The 24,558-nt window shown below is 37.6% G+C and overlaps 1 protein-coding gene across 1 annotated transcript; it reads left to right on the top strand.

Moving 5' to 3' along the window:
• The first annotated feature begins 18,342 nt into the window (after positions 1–18,342).
• Positions 18,343–21,223, top strand: LOC149546161 (wall-associated receptor kinase 3-like). The gene is made up of 3 exons (XM_089794546.1): positions 18,343–19,232; positions 19,721–19,911; positions 20,010–21,223. The coding sequence occupies exons 1-3, from the start codon at positions 18,343–18,345 to the stop codon at positions 21,221–21,223; spliced, it is 2,295 nt and encodes a 764-aa protein (XP_089650672.1).
• Positions 21,224–24,558: the final 3,335 nt, after the last annotated feature.

Genomic DNA, 24,558 nt, shown 5'->3' with positions numbered 1-24,558 from the left:
AAAAGCACTTACCTCTTGCAAATGAGTTGACGAGTGTTGATATTGGCTCCTTAATGCTCCCAAAGCAATTGATGGGCTCCCCAAATGGCCTGCTGATCTCTTTGGTGCTCCTCCTTCTTGCCGGTTGGAAACCTATGGCTTTTCTTTTCTCTTCTTCTCTCTCACTTTTCCTCTCTTCTACTCATGCTTCACAAATAGAAGGCCCTTTAGGGTTATAACAAAGAGAATAGGTCAAAAACAAAGTGAAAAAAAAAGTGATTTTTTTAAAAATTTCAACTTCCATTTTTACATGCCGCGGGTGATTCATAGTCGATTTTTTAAGGCGATTTTGGCGATTTTTACATGAATTGCCTGAATCGGCGATTCATGGCCCAGAAATCGGCGATACCAATTCATGATTCAAAAAAAATTGCCCAGCATGAATCGGGTCACGAAATCGCCGATTCAGGCGATTTTTGGGCGATTCTCGTTATTATGGTGTAAACATAACTAATTCATATGATAATAATATGCAACCTTAGATATAGGTCCACATGCCATCCACAGATCCAAAATTGCGTAAGCTAACTCCCAATTGTCGAAGATCACAAGATCAATCTCCAAAGTCTGCTCAACAAATAAAGAACACATTACCAATAGCCACCAAAAGAGCTCTAACTCAAACACGATCCATCCAATCATTAGGTGAACATGGGAAAAGGTCCACTGATATGCCCCAAACATAACCTTAAGCTCGCGAGCAAAGGGGGCACTCAAAACCATGCTCGAGGCTCCTGCATCACTTTCACACTTCAACCCTTCACACTTGGTCCTTCTCAAGGAACTCGTATTCCTTCTTTTCTTTCATCTCATGTCTGATACTCATATGAGCAACCTACTGCACACATGCTATCTTGCCATATTCAAATTTTGGAGTGTCTACCATCTCCATTTCTTCTTCATGCTTTGGTTTTCATATTTGTGTCTTCATCTATGAAGTCCTCCTTTGCATCTTCAAAAGCCTCAAATCCTTTATTCATGTCTTGGAATTCTAAGTTCAATCTTCAATCTTCTCACTTCTGGCCTCAATTCTGCTATCTCTTTGTCAAACTTTCTTTGTCTCTTTCTCTTCTTTCTTTCTCCCTTAGCCTACGAATGTCATCTCAACACTTCCATCTTCTAGATGGTCTTAGACAAGTCTCTCCTAGCTACTATTCAAATTTTTTCTCTCAGCTTTCCCTTAAACAGCAGATGATCTACGCCGTTGCTCTAATACCACTATGATGCAGGGAAAAATGGGCCCATTAGCATTTATTAGAAAGGTTTCCATCTCCTACTTTGCGTTGTAACAACCTTATCTTCTCAAGGCTTCATTTTTTTTTTCTCACTCCCTCAACTATTTGGACGAATCTCTAAGGCCCCCAAGCTTCTACTCTCAACTCTGATCACACTTTCTATGGATCTCAAATCCCACTGTCAGAATCATAGAGTCAGCTTATAGATCCACAAAACAAACCACAAACTATTTGTCACAGCTCTTTCTTCTAGCAAATGACCCTCGATGGTCAGGCCTCAAGCATTAGACCTACTGTCAAATCCGATTACCGATGCTTTATGCATCCACTCAACAAACAATTACTCATAGATGCAAGAACTCCTCTCATCCTACCAATGACATTTTACATACACAATGCCTATTGACAACTACCATCTCTGTCAGCATAGTGGCAACACAATGTGACTGTCCCGTGAACAAACAAACCCATGATACATCTCAAAACAATTACTCATAGATGCAAGAACTCCTCTCATCCTACCAATGATGTTCTACATACACAATGCCTATTGACAACTACCATCTCTGTCAGCATATTGGCAACTCAATGTGACTGTCCCTCGAACAAACAAACCCACGATACATCTCAAAACAATTACTCATAGATGCAAGAACTCCTCTCATCCTACCAATGACATTCTACATACACAATGCCTATTGACAACTACCATCTCTGTCAGCATATTGGCAACTCAATGTGACTGTCCCTCGAACAAACAAACCTACAATACATCTCCCGATAGATCCCTATCTTGGATCAACTCTTGGTCTTGGTCTTCTGACCTTTTTCTCCTTTTAAAGGCTCTTCTCCCAATGCAGATTCACATCATATTCAATCCCTTGACCATATACTGCCCAAGCACTAAATATCCAAGCCTGAACTCTGTCCAACATTTAGACAACCAATTATGTCTGCAACTCTTTTGTAGAGACAGCCACCAATCTGTACTTGAAATAAGTTCCCCCTGTTTTTTAATCTCTTAGAAATCATCATTACTCACCCCTACACATTCCTAATCCATTACTTCTCATACAAATGACTTTTACCGTTCAAACTTCCAAATCAGACCAACCTTCAATAGTGCAGTCCAGTCTGATACAGAAGTTCAAATATTTGATGCATGATTCCCTGCATGAACCATATAAACTGTAATAAACATGAAATACACTGTTTCCCTCCAGTACTCCCATTCTGGGGCTTTGGTGCACATAAAACAATACAGATTCACATTTCTTTTGCTCACTGGATAACCAAGGTGAGGGGTTTGACAGTCGATAGAAAAAATCTTAATATCTTTGTTAATGCTGCTTGAAATCGGGTGCCATAGAGCCCAAAATGAATGAGATTCAATACCCTACCATCTACAAGTAGAGGATCATCGAACGGACATTGTTTTCACCATGAAAAACATGAAAATCGGAGAGTTAAAATCTGAATAGAACAAGGGTTTGGACAGCTTACGCTAAAATTTGAATATCTTGGCCTGTGCTCAATGAAAACGGGTGATTAAAAAGCCAAAATTTCGAGGATTCATATCTCCATCCAATCCAGCATGTTTCAGAACAAAATAACAAGAGCTTTATCACAGAAAAAGCCTGCAATCGGAGTGTTTTTAATTGGACAGCAACATGGAAATTTGCAGAGTTATTGGAATCAGACTTGGCTCTTTGACCACCATACCATATTTTGGATCAATACAAATGTTTATACAGCCTTGCCCTTACGGGAAGCGGATGAAAACTCCCTCAACTACCAACTATCAATCCAACTAACTTTGGTTAGGCCTGACACTACTGTCATCTTGACAGCTTTTAGTTGTCAAATGAATATCTTTTTGCTCTTTTACACCGAAGACACAAATATCACTCCCATTACATCAGAGTGGTCTTTCAAGGACCTTATTCACATAAATTATTAATCAAACCCTTATTCTACCCTCTTGAGCACTGACATAACCTATTAGGCCTAGATTAATCAACATAGCAATTTTGATTACAAATGAACAGTATGACTCCAAATGACCTTAGTACCCATGATTACAGTATAAAATGGTCATATATGTTGAATATTGAAGACCAACAGACACGTGTTTTCCCTCTTTTTTATTTTGTCTCTTCAGCTGATCATTTGTGATCTATAAATGCTGATGGCATGAATTGTAAACTTAATTCGTTTTCTCATTAATATAATTCCTTTGCTCTCAGTGTGGAGATAGCCACAATTTGTGGTGAACCACGATAAACTCTATGTTTATGCGCCTTGACTGTTCTGTATTTTCTTTTTGCGTATGCCTCAAGCTGACAAAAATAATGTGGTCATCTTATTATGTTCCTTACCGTATAGCTGGGATGGTGTGGTAACAGCAATTAGCACTTTCTTAACGGACAAAAACAAGCTAGTTTATGATGAGGTGGCTTCTACGTTGCTTAGTGAAGATATGAGGAAAACTAATAAAGAGTCTTCATCCAGCAATGCGTTAACAATGGTTAGTACGGAAAATAGAAGAAGAACTCAACATAGAGGTAGAAATAATAACAACAACCGAAGGTCACAATCAGCTAGAAGGTTGCAGTCCCTAGGTAGACAAATAGTTGTTGGTTTTGTGGAAAGGCCGGTCATGTTAAAAAGGACTACAGAAAATATAAAAGAAATCAAGAAAAAGTGTTGGACAGCGGAGCAAACATCATTCATGATCCTGGTGATGGTGTTTTGGTTCTTGCGACAAGTGACACAACTTCGAATTCATGGGTAATTGACTCTGGGGCTTCATTTCATGCATCTTCTTGCAGCGAAGCCTTCACAAACTACAAGGAAGGTAAATTTGGGAATTTTTTTTGGGTGATAACAAGCCTTGTGAAATCGTAGGAAAGGGTGATATTTTGTTATCAATTAAAGGAGGCGCTCAATTATTGCTTCAAGATGTTAGGTATGTTCCCAAATTTAAAAAAAAATTGATTTCCGTCAGCCAGTTATATGCTCAAGGTTCATGTTCCGAAAGAAAAAAGGAGCAAGCTGGATTCAAAATCACAAGAATGTATCTTCTTGGGTTATGGTGAAGATCAGTATGGATTTCGATTAGGGGATCCTGTTGCAAAGAAAATTGTATGGAGTCGAGATGTGGTATTTAATAAGACGAAATTTTCGGCTCTTCAATCAGCGCTACAGGAAAGAGTAGTTGAAGATTTTATTCTTATGCCTTTATTTAATGAGAATACTTCTTCATTGAACTCACAGTCACAGTCTCAGCCCATCATTTTCACTCCTAACTCTGTTTTGGCAACAAATCCTGCTCTGTCCTCATCCTCTGTTTCAAGCATGGATTTTTATCATGTTAATCATGGATAGCCTAATAAAGAACTATTTGAATATACCTCACAAACTAGAGATTCCAATGCATAGGATGTTCAGGTATCCCGAAACAGTGAACTCTCTGATAGCTCTGAGTGTCCAAAGTCAAGTCATGGAGTCAATGGTGATTTTAAAGCTTTACCTCATAACATATGTCAATCAGCCAAGGATAAACAGGGTGCTGTTCAAAGGGTCGATGGTTCTATTTTTGGTTATAACGACCACCGGGGACATGTTATGTAATGTCTCCTTTCTAGCATTCATAACATGATGTTGTCGTTAGCCTATTTTCCCACAGTCCCATAGGCTAACTAGGACATTAAAGGGGCTTAGAGGCCATTTGGCCTAGACAGTTTCAGTTGCAGGTCTTTCTGAGGGGTTCTGAGGCAACTTTGGGCATACTTACTATTTATAGTAAGTCATCTTGGACATGGCCGAACATTCAGTCACAATGGTATGTCGATGATAATTGTTTAAAATCGAAAGGAAGACTTATTTATCATTGATAAGATTTGTTATGCATTGATAAAGCCATTTTATAAAGTTAAATTTAAATATTTAACTTTATTAATGCATAGACTATAGTTTGTGGGAAATATTTAAATTAAAAGAGTTCCCTTTGTTTTTATAACACATTGGAGACATAAGGTACATAAAGGGAGTTATGTTTTATCCCACATTGAGAAAACGAAGGATTGAGCCCTTGTGAGAACACTATAAAAGAAATGGAAGAGTTTTTTTTTTTGTATGCTTGGATGAAGATTAATGTTATGTTGCTGGATATCTGATTATCGGGTTTGGAGGACGGAATCCCTCTTTGCTAGCATTCTCTTCGCTGTTGGAAGACACAGTTAGGAGGATCAAAGGTGTTTTCACTTCAAGAAATACACTGGGTTTCATTTGGGGCCTTTGCATAAAAAAATTTACAAGGGTTTGAGGTGCAGATCTGAAGTTAGTTATTGCTATAGTGCCGCATAAACAGTATTTTGCTACAGTTGGCATGAACAGTATTTTGCTACAGTACGGCATGAACAGTGTTGGTATCAAGTTTACTTGTTTTTCCGGCTGATTAGAAGTTTGGAGGGCTGGCCGACTACATCTGCAAAATACTACAGCCACTAATTCCAGGTTTCTTCTGTCAAATTTTGATATTTTGCATAATAATTGTTGAATACAAGTCTGAATAATTGTTGCAGCCTTTAAGGCAGCTGTAAGTGCACATCTACATTTAAAAAACACCCTTTATTAGCAGATTGAAAGACTTTCTAGATTTTTCATATGCTATTGAATGTGTGCTAGGTGTTTGTGAAAATGTTATGATGTGTATTATGCATTTTAATGTCAATTCATAGTTGTTCGTAAATCTACTCATTGGAAAGCAATTTATTGAGGAAATCAGCTTTATGAGTTTGCATACAAAGTGTTTGACAATATTCCTTAAGTTAAATTTCTACAAATCAAAGTTCAAATCAGGGGAGGATATTACAGTGGTATCAGAGCTATAAGTCCTGCCATCTTGTGGAGGTCTTATAGGAAATTTGGAACTGGCGGATAGAGGGGAAAGTGTTTGATGAAATGTCAAAACACTAAAATCAGAGCATTTATGTTTGAGCATGCGATAGGGGCCTTATAATTTCTGCAATACCAGAGCAAGACAAAGTAGGAGTTCAGACCTGCAAAGCAAACAGTCTAGTTCATCCATACAGGGGGGTATAGAATCCAGTCATACAGACACAACGGAGGTATTCTTTGATCAAGACAGCAATATGGGTGACCGAGATGACAGGAATACAAGATTAGGTGGAGGCGGGAATGCCAGTCCAGAGCCTGGAGAGGAAAGATTCTTACAGTTATTAGAGACCTTGGTATAGGGTCAGCGAGTAGCAGAACAAAGGGCACAGGAACAGAATCAGAGATTGGATCTTATGATGTAGATGATGGCTCATCAAATGAGGTTGAATGCTAACATGGGTGGAAGAAATAATCAGAATGGTAACAATCAGAATGGAAATGATCAAGATGGGACACATAATGGAGATGAACAAGTTGGGAACAATTTCGGTCATGCACCCCAGCGAGCTAGGACAGTGAGTTCAAGGCCCATGATTCCTACATTTTTCCTAGAGCTCTAGAGCAGCTCGTACTAGAGCCGCAGATTACTGATATATAGGACCAGTTGAGGAGAGATTGGGAAGCCGGAGGGCCAGATTTTACTACTGCAATTACCTTTAGTGAGTATATGGATGTGCGGATGAAACATATGCCACGTGGACATGATAGGAACCAGAACTATGAGCTACGGAAGAAAGTAGGGAGACTTGAGTTACCATATTATGATGGCTCAGGAAAGTCTACAGCAAGAGCTTGGGTTCAAAAGCTTGACACATACTTTCAATTGAACCTTATGCCCGAGGAAGAAGCTATTAAGTATGCAGCAATTCATCTGGATGGGTTAGCACACGAGTGGTGGCATCATGGTATGGTTACTATGGGACATGCACACATTACCTCATATGTGGAGTTTACAGAGAGGCTGATTGAACGTTTTGATAGGAAGGATCCAGAACTCCATTTCAAAGAGTTAGCTCAGCTTAAACAATGGGGATCATTGGAAACATACATTTCAGAGTTTCAGAAACTTGCAGTGTTAGTAACAGATGTATCTGAACGGAGGATACTAGCTCTATTTATGGATGGGTTAGCTGATCCGTTGAGAGGGTGGATTAAAGCTCTCAACCCTCCCACTTTGCAGGAAGCCATTAAGAAAGCTTGTGACATGGATTCCTCTTCATCTTCAAAAAATAAATTCTAGGCAAAGGGTTTCCCTTCAAGGAAAGATAAGGACAGGAAACCTTTTCATAAAGAGGTTCAGCCAACTAAGGAGGAAAGTAAGAGGTTGGACAATGAGACACTTAATGATCTCAGGAAGAAGAAGCTTTGTTTTCATTGCAGGGAGCCTTGGGATTTGTCACATAAGTGTCCATTGAAAGCAAAAGCTAAGCAGATGGAGTACTTTTCAGCCGAAGAGTCAGTAGATGGAGATTCAGAGCAATCATCCGAATCAGATGAGATGATGATAGTTCTTCACAGGAGGAAGCACGCGGTGATAGCATGATAGCTCAGTTGTCAAGTATACAGGAGGCCGTCACTTTCAGAGTTAAGGGCACCTTGGATGGACAGAGAGTTGTCGCACTCATTGATACAGGGGCGACACATAACTTCATTGATGAGAAGTTTGTGACACGCAGAGGGCTACATACAGAGGACCATAGGGGATTTAAGGTGATGGTTGCCGATGGCTTCAAAATTGAATGTACCAAGAAAATCTCCAACTTGCAACTTCGTTTGGGAGATTATGACATGACAGGAGATTTCTTTGTGGTCAACATTGGTGATTAGGATATGGTGCTTGGGATGAACTGGATGAAGTCTCTGGTAGAGTTTACATTTAACCTTGAGAAAATGAAAATGAGGTTTGAGGCAAATGGTAAGAAGATAGTGCTCAGAGGTTTGTTAGATGGGAGACTTCGAGTGGTGTCACTCAAGTGGATACAGAGTTTCTTTAGACATGATCAGGTGCAGTGGGCAGCAGAGTTTAGAGTAATGCCTGAGATGACAGAGCAACATAAACTAGAGTATCCACCTGATGTACAAAAAATAATAACCAAACATACTAAGGTGTTTGGTGAGATACCTCCAGGGAGACCCCCGGATAGGGGAATCGAGCATGTTATTGAATTAGAGGAAGGGGCTAAGCCAGTTATCATCACACCTTACCGCCATCCAAAGAGATATAAGGATGAAATAGAAAAGGCAATTAAGGAGTTGATTGACATGGGGCACATACGGCCAAGCAAAAGTCCTTTCGCTTCGTCAGTAGTATTGGTGAAGAAGAAGGATGGTACAATGAGGATGTGCATTGATTATAGGGAGCTAAACAAGAAGACAATCAAGAACCGATACCCTATCCCGCGCATCAATGAGCTTATTGATGAATTACATGGTGCATGCTACTTCTCCAAGATTGATTTGAGATCCGGCTACCATCAGATACGGGTTAGAGAGGTGGATGTAGAGAAGACAGCTTTTAGATGCCACTATGGACATTTTGAGTTCTTAGTCATGCCCTTTGGGTTGACAAATGCCCCTGCCACTTTCCAGTCCTGTATGAATAGAGTGTTCAGAAATCAGTTGAGAAAGTTTGTGTTGATATTTTTTGATGATATACTGATATACAGCCGTACTTGGGAGGAACATTTGAAGCATATTGATACAGTGCTCAGTATTCTAGAGAAGGAGTCATTATATGTCAAGATGAGTAAATGTGAGTTTGGGATGACAGAGTTGCTCTATCTAGGGCATATTATTAGTGCAGGAAGTGTTCGGGTTGACCCAGACAAGATCAGGGCTATTCTGGATTGGCCACCACCGAGGAACACTTCACAACTCAAGGGATTTCTCGGGCTTTGTGGGTTCTACCGCAGATTTGTGAAGGGATTTTCACAGATAGCAGCACCACTTACAGATTTGACACGGAAAGATAGTTTCAAGTGGTCAGAGAGGGCTCAGGATTGTTTTGACAGGTTTAAGGAGCTGATGAGTACATGTCCTATTTTAGCCATTCCAGATTTCACCAGGCCTTTTGAGCTGCAGTGTGATGCCTCGGGAGAGGGCATAGGAGCTGTTCTCATGCAAGACAAACATCCCATCGCATATGAGAGTAGAAAATTACGAGGTGTGGAGAGAACCTACAGCATCTACGACAAAGAGATGCTAGAAATCATGCACGCGCTAGCTAAGTTCAGGCAGTACTTAGTGAGAAGCCGATTCACAGTAAAAAGAGATCATAATAGCTTGAAACATTTCCTTGGACAGAAGGACCTTAATGATAGGCAACAGAAATGGGTGAGTAAATTACAGGCCTACAATTTCGACATAGCCTATGTCAAAGGGAAGAAAAATATTGTTGCAGATGCTTTATCTAGAAGGCCTCATTTGCTTGTTGTTGGGATAGTCATGGATGATTGGAGAGAGATGATCTTGGCAGAATATGCTAGGGATAGTTGGGCATCTAGCATTATTAAGGGAGCTATTCAAGATAGTCGATACACTGTCGTAAATGATTTGATCATCTACAAGGAAAGGATTTATTTAGTACCCGCGTCTGCTATGAAGCAGAAGATTTTGAGGGCATTTCATGATTCACCAATGGCAGGACATCCCGGATTCTTTAAGACATATCGGCAGGTGAGAGAGCGCTTCACTTGGAAAGGACTCAAATCAGAGGTGCTTCAGTTTGTTAGGGAATGCCCTGTGTGTCAGCAGAACAAACAGGAACATTCTTTTTCGGGTGTTTTACTACAGCCCCTACCCATACCAGAGAAGAAGTGGGATAGCATTTCCATGAATTTTATTAGAGGCCTCCCCAAGGCACAGAGTCGGGATTGTATCTTTGTTGTGGTAGACAGATTGACGAAATTTGCACATTTCTTTGCAATTTCGTCTACAAATTCAGCAGCACAAACATCAGAACTATTTTTTCGAGAGGTATTCAGACTACATGGGATACCACGGAGCATAGTCAGTGATAGAGACAGCAGATTTATGAGCCACTTTTGGCAGGAGTTGTTCAGGTTATGTGGAACAGAGCTCACTCCGAGTACCAGCTACCACCCCCAAACTGATGGGCAGACAGAGATAGTTAACAAATGGGTTGAGGGGTACCTTCAAAACTACATTGCAGGAGAGCAGAAGGCTTGGGTGAAGTGGCTACATCTAGGGGAGTACTGCTATAATACCTCTTTCCATATGTCTATTCAAATGTCCCCTTTTATGGCACTGTACGGGTATGATGCTCCTAATTTTTTGGATTTGTTATTTGGGTACAGCAGGGTGCCTAAGGCCAAAGATACTTTGCAGGAGTGTCAGGACATTATGCGATCCTTGAAGGAAAATTTGCAAAAGGCACAAAATCAGCAGAAGCAATATGCTGATCAGCAAAGGGTTGAGAGGTCTTTTGAGGTGGGAGATATGGTGTACCTCATGTTACAGCCGTATAGATAGTCCTCTCTCAAGAAGAGTGGAGCAGAGAAATTGAAACCACACTACTATGAACCGTTCAAAGTAATCAGGAGAGTGGGCGAAGTAGCTTATGAGTTGGAGTTGCCTGCAGACAGTAAAGTGCATAATGTGTTCCATGTGTCACGCTTTAAGAAGGCATTGGGTCACAATGTGGTGCCTTCAGTAATATTGCCACTTCTTGATGATGAGGGGAAGCTTATCTTGGTTCCCGAGGCCATACTTGACTCCAGGGAGAGGGTGCTTCACAGGAGGACTATCAGGGAGTATCTAGTAAAGTGGAGGAACCTACCTGTCGAGGATGCTACTTGGGAAAATGAGCAGATATTGTAGCATCTAGAGCTGAAATTGCTTGAGGACAAGCAATTTTGGGAAGGGTGGACTGTAATGTCCCCTTTCTAGCATTCATAACATGATGTTGTCATTAGCCTATTTCCCCACAGTCCCGTAGGCTAATTAGGACATTAAAGGGGCTTAGAGGCCATTTGGCCTAGACAGTTTCAGTTGTAAGTCTTTCTGAGGGGTTCTGAGGCAACTTTGGGCATACTTACTATTTATAGTAAGTCATCTTGGACATGGCCGAACATTTAGTCACAGTGGTATGTCGATGGTAATTGTTTAAAATCAACAGGAAGACTTATTTATCATTGATAAGATTTGTTATGCATTGATAAAGCCATTTTATAAAGTTAAATTTAAATATTTAACTTTATTAATGCATAGACTATAGTTTGTGAGAAATATTTAAATTAAAAGAGTTCCCTTTATTTTTATAACACATTGGAGACATCAGGTACATAAAGGGAGTTATGTTTTATCTTACATTGAGAAAACGAAAGATTGAGCTCTTGTGAGAACACTATAAAAGAAATGGAAGAGTTTTTTTTTGTATGCTTGAATGAAGATTAATGTTATGTTGCTGGATATCTGATTATCGGGCTTGGAGGACGGAATCCCTCTTTGCTAGCATTCTCTTCGCTGTTGGAAGACACAGTCAGGAGGATCAAGGGTGTTTTCACTTCAGGAAACACACTGGGTTTCATTTGGGGCGTTTGCATAAAGAAGTTTACAAGGGTTTGAGGTGTAGATCTGAAGTTAGTTATTGCTATAGTGCCGCACGAATAGTATTTTGCTACAGTCGGCATGAATAGTATTTTGCTACAGTACGGCATGAACAATGTTAGTATCAAATTTACTTATTTTTCCGACTGATTAGAAGTTTGGAGGGCTGGCCGACTACATCTGCAAAATACTACGGCCACTAATTTCAGGTTTCTTCTCTCAAATTTTGATATTTTGCATAATAATTGTTGAATACAAGTTTGAATAGTTGTTGCAACCTTTAAGACAGCTGTAAGTGCACATCTACATTTAAAAATCACCTTTTATTAGCAGATTGAAAGAGTTTCCAAATTTTTCATATACTATTGAATGTGTGCCAAGTGTTTGTGAAAATGTTATGATGTGTATTATGCATTTTAATGTCACTTCATAGTTGTTCGTAAATCTACTCATTGGAAAGCAATTTATTGAGGAAATCAGCTTTATGAGTTTGCATACAAAGTGTTTGACAATATTCCTTAAATTAAATTTCTGCAAGTAAAAGTTCAAATCAGGGGAGGATATTACATGTTAACATAAACTGACGGCCTCCTTCATCCAATCTTCAAACACAGTTTTCTCCTTCACCAGGTTTCGGTTCCGGTCTTCACCAAACGGCAACAGAGAATACCAGCAATCGGGCAGAGGGTCAATTGCCAGGTCATTGTACGCTGGAAGATCCTGCACTCTACTCCACACGGAAAGTCTTTGCTTCTGCCCACGGTGATACAGAGCCGTTTTTATTCAACCCGCACACTCCTCACATACAACAGGAGCCTCCACTCGGGAATGCCATTTCTTGCGACAGACTTCATCAGTCTGAGAGTCACGGCAAGCAGCATACAGAGCAGATTATTAGCACTGTGAAACATAACTATTGCGGCTTGGAGGGTAATATTCAGCGTGGACATTATAATGAGCCTGTTTCGAATTCTTATAACATTGGTTTGACCGCACGCAGTCAAAGACAAACTCACGACATCCAGCAAAGGATTGGCGTTGAAAATGTTTCATGTCCGGCAGAGCACAGTGTAAACTATCAAATGGCATCTATCACTCCTCATGCCAATGTCAATCAGGCCTCTCAATTTCTGCATACGCCAGACTTAGATCACTCAGCTTGGTCAAATACCAACGTGCCTGGAGTCACTCCAACAAGTCAAAATGTGAAGGCAGTTAATCCATCGAAGAAGAATCAATGCATTCTCTCTAAAGGAAGTGCACATGAATTATATAATGCGACTAAGGCCATGAATGTATCTAATCAGATTCAACCAGATGCAACTTCAAAGGGGACTGATATTAACAAATGGGGAGAACAAGAGGTTAATATTCAGGGATTAAGGAGGTCTACCAGGGAAAGACGTCTTCCTATAAAATATTCTGATTATGAATTACTCTATTCAGAGGAGGCAAAACCTGAGATTTTAATCTCTGATCAAGTAGAGCCGGCTAATTTCAGCGATGCTTGCAAAAGTACTGATAAAAATCAGTGGATGATTGCGATGGAAGAAGAGATGAACTCTCTTAAAACAAATAAAACATGGGACTTAGTTCCACTTCCACCCAATTGGAAAGCTCTAAAAAACCGTTGGGTATATAAGGTGAAAGAAGAAGTTCGCAGAAGAAAGAGGTACCATGCTCGACTCATTGTCAAAAGATATGCTCAGAAAAAGGGCCTAGATTTCGAAGAGAGTTTCTCACCTATTGTACAGATGACTACAATCTGGGCAGTTTTGGGATTGGTAGCCATTTGGGATCTTGAGTTCGAACAACTTGATGTCAAGATGGCTTTTCTACATGGCAACATCAATGAAGAATTGTACATGGAACAACCTGAAGGCTTTATTCAAAAGGGGAAAGAACATCTCTATTGTCGACTGAAGCAGAGTTTGTATGGGCTCAAGCAAGCTCCAAGACAATGGTACATTAAGTTTGATCGGTTCATGGCTGAACATAACTTCACTCGATGTGAATTAGATCCTTGCGTCTACTATACAAGACTTCTTAGTGGTGAGTTTGTTATTCTATTATTTTATTTTGATGACATGTTAGTTGCTGGTACTTCTCTTCAAATAATGAGTAAGCTAAAGAAAGAGTTAGCTTCTCAGTTTTCCATGAAAGATTTAGGGGCGGCCAAAAAGATTCTTGGGATGACTATCACTAGAGATAGACAGAAAAATGTGTTGATTTTCTCACAAAAATCATACATTGACAAAGTTGTAGAATGGTTTGGCATGGCTGAAACTAAACACGTTCCTATTCCTCTTGCTCCTCATTTCTGCCTAAGTTCTGATTTGTGTCCCAAAACACAAGATGAGAAGGATTTCATGCATAATATTCCTTATAAATCAGCAGTTGGTAGCTTAATGTACGCTATGATTTCTACACGTCTCAACATTGCTCATGTGGTAGGAGTAGTTAGTAGATTTATGAGCAATTTCACGAAGCCTCATTGGGAATTAGTGAAGTGGATATTGAGGTATCTCAAAGGTAGTTCTGATTATGCATTGCGTTTTGGTAGAAATCATTCTCAACAGCAAGGATCTAGTGATTCAAATCTTGTCGAAGATCGAGAAAAGTGCAGGTCTACTACTGGATATGCTTTCATATTTGCCAGGGCTGCCATTAGTTGGGCCTCAAGACTACAACATTGTGTTGCACTTTCTTTTGCTGAAGCCGAATACTTGGCTCTTTCCGAAGGGGCTAGAGAGATGATTTGGTTGCAATGCTTATTCTGCGATTTACATTGGCAACAAGATGATTATGTTTTATTTTCAGATAGTCAGAGTGCAATTTTTATGGTTCACAATCATTTCTCTCAGTGACGCTCCAAACATATTGACAAGCATGCTCACTATGTTCACTATGTGGTAGAAGAAGGAAAACTAAAGGTTGTCAAAATTGATACCAAGATCAATCCAGTGGACGTGTTGATGAAGGTTATTGCCAAGGAGAAGTTCGAATGTGCTAGGACTTCTCTTGGCCTTGTTAAAAAGAAGTAGGTCAGCATGTAGAGTAGGGGAATGGATGATCAGCTAGTGTATCTATTGTCTTTAGGTGGGAGATTGTTGAATATTGAAGACAAACAGAGACATGTGTTTTCCCTCCTTTTTATTTTGTCTCTTTAGCTGATCATTTGTGATCTATAAATGTTGATGGCATGTATTGTAAACTTAATTCATTTTCTCATTAATATAATTTCTCTACTCTCAGTGTGGATGTAGCCACGATTTGTGGTGAACTACGATAAACTCTGTGTTTATGCATCTTGACTGTTCTGTATTTTCTTTTTGCATTCTTAGTATAGACCTTATAGACTTAATATTCTTTGAAAAGAAATTGAAGAGTGATTGCAAACATATACTAAACAAAGATGTCAAAGTATTCCTATGTGTCAATCTTCTCTCTTCTCTAGCCAATACTAGAAATGGATTTGCACTAGATCAAACCTCCATCACACAAGTTTTATATGCCTAGCTTTGTAGGAATAAACAACTACTCACTACTTCATTACAATCCCTTCAAGATGAAAGACGACGCAAGAAAACTATTGATAGGCACTCAGGCGAGAAACACTCTGGTATCAAATGAGTCTTTGTAGGACTAAACAACTGCTCACTACTCCATTATGGTCCCTTCAAGATGAAAGACGATGCAAGAAAACTATTAGTAGGCACCCAGGAAATGAAGACTCTGGTATCAAACATGAATACAGAAGGGAAAGACCAAAATAAACTTAATAAATTGATGCAAATGTGAAGGAATATAATACATGGTGAAATGTAGTTGAACTGTTCAAAAATGATATAATAGAAATACCATGCAAATAGCTAGTCTTCAAGTTTGACTTACATTTCAACTATGTTCTAGATATTTCGATGTTCTTGAATTCCACTAAGAGATAATGGCATCTTTCCCTCTCATTATTCCTTTAGCTCACAAGATGACGCTCTTGCTCTTGCTCAATATCACTAGGGATAATTTCATTCTCTCACATTGTGATGAGTTTAAAGTTATTACAAAGCACAATGGAGAATTCTAATTGTGTTGTCACACACTATCTAGATTAATACCATGTTCTTCATTTTTTATTACATTATGTAGTGAATTGTGGTAATTTCATGTCACATTTGTGTTGTAGAGAATATCTATTCTTGGAATTTTATTTTGGATAAAATGATATGACCATCATCAGACAATTAACATTTCTTTATTAGAATGATCTTCGCAATGTCATAATAACATACATTATTAATATTTAGTACTATAAAAAAAAATTAATCATTATGTCTAAAAGTGCATATTTTTATATAATTAAAGTCATTGTTGTGACTGCAAAATCCGTCATTGAAATTCATTGCTACCTATGTCAAAATTTAGCAGCAAAATAGGAAAAAAGAATACAAACCTCTAATTCCTAATTATAATTTTATTCTCTAATTTCATTTTGTAGGGAGTTTTGAGCTAGTATTTACAAGGTGATGCATCATTTACATGTCTTGTTAAGGATTGTTAAAGTTGCATACATCACTTATCGTAAAGTGAGTTTACTCTACAGGCACATCCACCATGCTGCTAGTGTAAGAAAGCTTATGAGAAATGAAAAATTGTGATGCATTTCTACCAGCATCTAAATAAAACTTTCATATTGTAAGAGAAATAAAGGTATAACTTATATTTTCTAAACTCAATTCTTAAAGAGCATCATGAATATTTCTCAGTGTCATTGGACAAAGTCGTAGTAAAAGATTTGTATCCAAGATTCTAAACTACTTACAGTAAATTGTAAATCGTAATGTAATTGACTTGGTGATAACTGCTATGATATACACATAAAGACATGAGGGTAACGACATGTAAACTACTTTATTCAAGGATCTAATTAAATATTGGGTGAGCAAAATTATGAATTTCTCACCATAAGTCTAACACACACATTTGAAAGAAATTAAAACAACAAAGACATAAAGCAATATTTATGTTTCACTTATACATGCATCTGAAATATTTGATCAAACTACTTTCTCTCTAGCTTAAGAGGCTTTGGAGCTCCAAGTAGTCAAACGAAAAATGAAGTATATATATGACCACCCTCTCTCTCTCTCTCACCATATTGCTATCCACATTAAATGAATTCCTTCTCATATAATCCTAGTCATTCTATTGATGTATGTTGAAATTATCAGTATGGGGGAAGTGTATTAGCAATTGTTATAGCCAACTTTGTGCACATACATATTCTAAATGGTACATTAGATTTTGATAATTTTATTGTTGTTTTCATATACATTTTAACTGCTTATAGCTATTGTTCTGGCCTCTAGGTAATAAAGATAAATTTTGGGATCTGTTATACGTACAAAGTAGTCATTTCAAAGTGTCATCTGAAATATCTTCCTTATTTTCATATTAATCATTTGCTTTGTCAACTAGAAATGTTGCACAGTAAATGCAATACTTTTACCCAAATGCTCCAACAATCATACATGATTAGTAATTTAAATTGACACAATTGATCTAATTACTAGTTTTTATGCTTAAAAATATATAGTTATTAGCTCATCTATAATTTGCTACTACTGAAATTTCAACTTATAAAAATTGAAACATGAATAATCTATTACATGAACAATAACTAGTAATCTTCCCCCTACAAAATTTAACTAATTGATATTTAGTGTAACTGAACATTTCAGTTCATACATGAAGTTTTTAGCAGATATATGACTAAAACTATTTTCCTCAATGAAGACTTCGGCCAATGACGAACTCCCATCAAATGACATGATTTGGAAATACAACTGACAACGAGCCAGAAACTCATTTAGTTTTCCTGTTCTTCATCAATAATTACCCTGTACCATGTGTCCTCACAGCCTCACAGTCAACTGTTTGTCAATAAATATTAAATCCCACTTCACACTAGTAATTAATGTCGAATTGTCATGAAGGAAATTTGTGCCAGAGAGCATAAAAAGGATCCGTTGGCTATCTAGCAAGCTAAAATTTTAAATCATAAAGAAGACTTTTCATAAAAACTGGTCACTGTTTCTCTCATCTTATTCATCATATATGATTGATTCTCGATCTATGGATGGCTAGCATCTTCTAAATTGTCTTGCATCCTCCTCTTCAATCGTCAACTTTGATTTAAGGAATAAAAAGACTCTTAAGCACACATAAATACCGTGATATATGTAAAATCACATGAACTGTTAAACTAAAGCTATGTTTGTATTGAAGTCATGTGAACTGTTAAATTAAAGCTACTTTATAATTGAACTCATATGAACCACATTTACATTTTATATATATATATATATATATATATATATATATAAGTTATTATTGCTTTCGTGTGAACTTATGCCTGTCTTTGCAAAAGCTTACCTTTTCATGTGAAAAACCGACCTAAAAAATAAAATGCTGTGGTATTTTGTCAAGTTCTGTTAAAATGTGAACTTATCCACCATCTTTGTTTTGGTTCCAACAGAAAATGTTGATACATTGTGGAGTTGTGGTCCGTTTTACAACTTTTCTCTATTTGGTGGGATTTATTGCTGCAAAATGCCAACCTGAAATGTGCGGATCAATGAGTGTGAGTTACCCATTCTGGATTAACAATTCTGGCTGTGGACACCCTGGTTTTCAGATCAGCTGTGAGAAAGATAACGATACTAGAACAATGTCTCCATTCTTTTATGCCAACGTTGGTAATTATACGGAGGGGAGACTTAGAGGCAATCATAAGGATGGGTTTAGCTATCCATATGAGGTCATGGAGATCGATTATACAGGGCACCTCATCATAGACTCTTGGTATAACTATGCGTGGACGTGTGGATACATGTCAGGGCAAACCTACTTTGGTCTACCTTCAGATGGGTCTTTCACCATTTCAAGCTCCAACAGATTCATAGTTGTGGGCTGCAATACATCTGGTACATACAGTTTTGGGGGCTTGGGAGAGGTGAGATGTGTAGCCATATGTGAGCCTCAAAGTGCTCGACCATACTGCATGTATGGTTGTTGTGAGATTAACCTTCCAAATAATTGGCCCTCGATTAATTTCACTGGCGGAGGTTATTTTCGTATTTTCAATACTAGTACCAACAAGTATCAGTGCAAGTGTGGATTCTCCACCATATTTGACCCTTCCACCTTCAGCAATAAAACAAGCGATTTTTGGGGAAGAAAAGGTGATGTTTTTTATGGTCTCCGCCTTAATTGGGGTATCGGCCTCCAGAAGTGTGCAGCAGCTAGAAATACATCAAATTATTATTGTGCCTCCAACGCGCAATGCATCGACTCTCCTTCAGGAAAAGGGCATGTATGCAAATGTATTTCTGGATATAAGGGAAATGGTTACTTGAATGGAACAGACTGTACAGGTATAACTTTTGGATCTTTTAATATTGTTATTATAATTCGATTGTGTATTTTTTGAATCAAAGTTATTGATTTATATTTAATGAACAGTGATTCGCAAGTATCCATCTATCATGAGTTAATTGTATTTAAGTCATGATTACAGAGGTGGAATTTTCTGGGAGCTCACCCATTCCAATATTACTTCAACCCATGCACACTTAACAATGAAATTTCTTCTATGTTTAACTTCCTGATACCTCAGCGAGTATCACTTAAATGCAATGAGTGCATTTAAGTGTTAAGTGTTCTTATCATTCCTATAAGAAATGGATTCTTGTAAACCATTGTAAACCCAGAACCTTCGCAGTTAGATCCTAATAACATCACAATTTGCTTCTTGTAAAAAAAAATCTTTTACTTCAGAATTTTAAGTTTTGGTTCAATATATTGTATTTCTCAAATCTCTTTCTGATAACTTTCTAATCATAGTGATGATGATTGTTCAGATGTATAGATGAGTGTAGTTGTGAAAAAATGAATATGTGCGTTGGAGAAGAGAGCGGAGGAATATGCCATAACTTCGCAGGTTCCTACAATTGTTCATGTGCAAAGGGATACAAGGGAGATGGATTTCATGATGGGACAACATGCATGCCCACAAGTTCAAATCGTGGTGCCTTCCCTGCAATCACAGGTATCAAAATATTAGACTTACTGCCTCTAATTGTTTGCCTAAAAATGTTTATAATCTACAATGTATAATTGTATTTTGACATCTGGTAACATGCACAGGATCCGTCTCTTCGGTTGTTTTTGTCTTCTTAACAGCATATCTTTTGGTATGGTGGCTTAAAAAACGCAACTTGAAAGTTGTGGAAGCTAAGTATTATCAACAACTGCAGCAGTATATCACTTCAAGAGTGGGGAGAGAAAGTCTGAGAATGTTTTCTGCAAGAGAATTGGCAAGAGCTTCTAATTATTCAATGGAAATGGAGCTGGGAAGTGGTGGCTTCGGAACTGTGTTCAAAGGCATTCTGTCAGATGGTACTCTTGTGGCCATTAAAAAGTTCAAGAAAGCTTTCAATCTGGACGATAACCATGAGTTTCTTAACGAGGTTGCAATTCTAATCCAAATAAATCACAGAAGCGTAGTTAAATTGCTGGGGTGTTGCATCCAGACTAAATTTCCTTTGCTGGTATCCGAATTCATTCCGAATGGAACACTGTTTCAGCTTTTACACTCCAAAGACGGGTTTTTGACATGGGCTTCACGTTTGCAGATTGCAATCGAGACAGGGGAGGCTTTGGCATATCTACATTCTGGTGCATCTCAACCCATTTTCCATAGAGATGTAAAATCGTCCAATATTCTTTTGAATGAGAAACTTTCTCCCAAAGTTGCAGATTTTGGGATTTCTCGTCTCATTTCTAGTGCTTCCAATGACACAAATCTCACCACTAATATAATGGGCACAAAAGGTTACTTAGATCCTGAGTACTTCCATACATATCACCTCACAGATAAAAGTGATTTTTACAGTTTTGGTGTAATTCTGGTTGAGCTTTTAACGTCTCTACAACCTATCTCCACAGCAAGGGCCAACAATGAGTGGAATTTATCTCACCTTTTTCTTTTGAGGCTTCATCAAAACCGCCTCACAGATATCTTGGATAGAAAAGTATTGGAGGGAAACCTGCAGCAGATGGAAGATGTGGGAAGACTGGCAAGAGAATGCCTTCACTTGGAAAGGAGGAAAAGACCATCGATGAAAGAGGTCGTGGAGGAACTTTTGCGGATTAGAGGCGGCAAGAGAAACACAAAATTTGAGAGCAGTGTAGAGTGTGATGATGAAACATTTGAGCAAAATGGGATTTTCAGATCTTATGAATTCAACACTTCCACTTTCCCATCCACAGGTGGGAGCACGTCAGAGGAACCATTTACTTCGTTGTTTGAGATGTCGATTCTGCCTGAACAAATTGACTTTAAAGGAAAGCATTTCTAGTGTGTGTTCGAATATGTAATTTTTGTTCATTAAAGTAAATATCTTGTTTATAAGTTCTTAGAAGTGATGACAGAGTTTTCAAATGTGATATAGCAGTAAAATTTGTAGAAAGCTTTCATGGTGCATCAAGTAATGGTTTATGATTGTGATTTTTATATGATCGAGTGGCCATTAGTAGAAGTTGCCAAAGTAAGTTTTAACAAACAAACAAACAAATGAATCAAAGGTGGGCATAGTGGCTCTGTTATGGATCAAAGTGGGATAAAAGCATACCCAGAAGCATCACTTAAATCAGCAGCGGCACATCGTGGGTCCTTGCCATGCATCTGTTTCGTGCAAGGGTTCTAAATTTGCATTTTGATTTTATTGACGTGCATTTTAAGTTTGTGTTTTTGAACATGTATTCATTTATTTCTAACTTTCAGTAGCAGGTATCTGAGCCAGATTACGAATCTCAATTTGGTAAGTATTAGAAATAAACCATGTCTAAACCGACAATGGACTATCCAAACAGGAGTCAATGGTTTGTAGTTGATAGAGCACTTTAAAAACAAATGAAATGAAAGGTCGATATATGTTAGAGCTCAACGTAGAATATCAATATCAGATTAAAAATTTGCGAAGTTATGGACTTTCATAATTATTCTGTTCAAGAATGGACCACAGAACTTAGAAAAGCTCGTTGCTATTTATGAAGAAGTTACTAAAGAGGTTTGTCAAATTGTCAATTGGAGAAACAACAAAGAGCTAAACCACTTGGAAGAAGTTGGCAAGGACTTAAGAAAGATGAAAGAAACAAGGGAGCATTGATTGGAGCAGAAATCCGATTTGAATCAGACAAAGGAAATTAGTTAATTTGTTAGTAGAATTGGAGTCAATATGTAAATCACGAGTTTTGGATCGAAGGTCTTGTTAAAATCTTGAGGTAAAGTTTGTAAAGACATTATGTAGATAAAAATTGTGTGTTCAATTTCAATTAATGAATCAATGATTTTACAAGTGTTGGTCTTATGTCGTAATCTTAAAATGTGAACATAATAGATTAGGCCACACATCATAACCTAGTCTAATGTTGAAAAAGGTTAAGAATATGGATTGGTTAGTGAAAATTTGTTTTTGTTCTTTTAGTTAGTTTGTGCATTATCAACAAATCACGGGTAGGAGTTTTTATGTGTGTCGAATATTATAATTTCTAGTAAGAAAATCATAAAATGATAGTAAAATTGTGAAAGGTATGGATATTGTGGGTTACATTTTCTCCAAAAAATAAGTTTATATTTGAGAATCTATATGAATTGTGCTGGTACAAACATGTAGGGGAAAACATAATCAATAAATATGAATTCTATCCCTTTCTTGTAATGACATTGCTTTGTGATCTAGGAAAATTGTAGTCAATAAAAATGAATTCGATCCCTTTCTTATAATGACATTGTGATTGCCATGTGTGTATTTGATCTAGGAAAATTGTAGAGAAATAATTAATTTTCAAAATAATAGATGCAAAAATTATAATTGATATAACACACCAAATCAAAAGTAAAGCATAAATGGAATGTAAATATAAATTCTCTAGAAGGAAGCGTTCAAAATGGGTGTTGGGTGCCATAGTATAAAGGTGTCTAAAACTTAAGAAGGTGAGAATGAATTCAATTAGAATGATTTAAATATTGTGTTCTAGTTCACTCCAATAGAATATGATAGAGGCACCTAATGAACCACTTTAGAGTTTTTTTTGTTTGTATTAAGTTTTCCATAATTTATAACTATCTTCTTTGCACTTCAGAAATAGTTTTGCTATTGGATTTAAACTTGTACACATAAAAGTGAGGAAGATACATTGTGTTATATAGGAGATGGCCTAAGTCAAACATCGAGTATGTTTTCCCACCAACAAAACATCTATTATAATCAAAGACATTTAATGCCCTAATAAAGACAAGCAAAAAAAATGAAGAGTATTGAAAAATGACAAGGTAACCTTAGGTATGAATCCTTTACATAGATCTCTACATAAAGGTGGTGATGTAACTAATGGGGGTATGCTCTGATACTATTTGATGAAGGGTGCTCCCCTTAATACCTTAAATACATAACATGAACAAAGAAGTAACAATAATTTTTGAGAATAAAATACGGGCTTCTTATTGTCGTCGCAAATGCAAAATTATAGAATTCAGAATTATAATATGCTAACCCACATGAGCACCTTCATTATAGTAGTCTGCAAGACAAAGCTATGAACTATCACCTAGGTTTGTCCTAGACAATGTTCAAATATTTATTAAATAGGCAATTTTATGCCACTGGCAAGGTTCTAGACACTCAAACCTAATACCTAGGGCTGACAGATCCTAACAATACATGTCCAATCAGCCAAATACATTTTTGACATTTATTTTGGAAGTTTTGGTTTGCCCAACTTTGGAAGGCCATAACTCTTGAACCATTGCTCTGATTAGCTATTATAACCACTTTTCAAAATCCTTAGCTTTTGATCTACAAGCTTGGATTCATGCAAGTGCCCATCCATTGAGTTTTTGGGTCTCATCCGGACACATTTAGGCCTTCAACAATGAGCCTAAAGTTTGTATACTAAGATTGCACACCAAAAATCCACAATAAGTCCATGAATACACATGATATGGTACTGAGCCTCAACTAGTAGGCTGATATATCCAAAATGAGAATCCACCTCTGAAATTAGGACATTCCAAGCTCATGTGACTAACTTACTAAGTAGTAAGCTTCCATAGACAACAACTCTGCATTAAGACAACCCTTATTCAAAACACTGAAATGAAATATTTTTGGGTGATGCAAGATTGCTCTTATAGGTAGGATGCTCCTACATCAGACACCTAGAGTAATTTGAGAAGTGACTCCACCACGTCTCAGGTATTTAGAGGAAAACCAAGATGGTTAACCTCCTCATGTGCTAGCCATGATGAATCTTTTACTAGTCTCCCTTTCCATTTGACTAGGTATTCTTGATAAGTTTTCTTCCTTGTACTTTTACCAACATGACTATCCAATATCTCCTTAATCTCTTTTGTAGCCAAACTAGTTGCTAGAATACTCCATTGTGCTTTTGGAACTTCATCCCCATCACCTCCTTCATAATACTTTGTCACGTATGAAATGTTAAATACTAGTGAAATATTCAATTCAACACATAACTCCACTTCATAGGCATTTCCAGATCACTAATTAGGAAATTATCTTTTCCAGTGAAGATTAAATCATCTACATAAAAGAAAACAATCAATACTTTATCATTTTCTACCTTGATGTAGAGAGTAGGCTCTCCATCGTTTTTTCTAAAGCCATTGCTC

The sequence above is a fragment of the Cupressus sempervirens genome, chromosome 7 (genome assembly GCF_028749045.1).
Source record: "Cupressus sempervirens isolate cs-2001-9-10 chromosome 7, ASM2874904v1, whole genome shotgun sequence".
NCBI lineage: Eukaryota > Viridiplantae > Streptophyta > Pinopsida > Cupressales > Cupressaceae > Cupressus > Cupressus sempervirens.
Note: the sequence above shows the minus strand (reverse complement) of the source record. Positions and strands in the feature narration are given on the sequence as shown.

Excerpts from the sequence above, each read along its gene's own strand:
- LOC149546161 (XM_089794546.1), top strand. The coding sequence starts at position 18,343 with ATGTTGATACATTGTGGAGTTGTGGTCCGTTTTACAACTTTTCTCTAT. Across the intron at positions 19,233-19,720 it reads TACTTGAATGGAACAGACTG|CAGATGTATAGATGAGTGTA; the intron begins TACAGGTATAAC and ends ATGATGATTGTT. Across the intron at positions 19,912-20,009 it reads TGCCTTCCCTGCAATCACAG|GATCCGTCTCTTCGGTTGTT; the intron begins GTATCAAAATAT and ends TAACATGCACAG.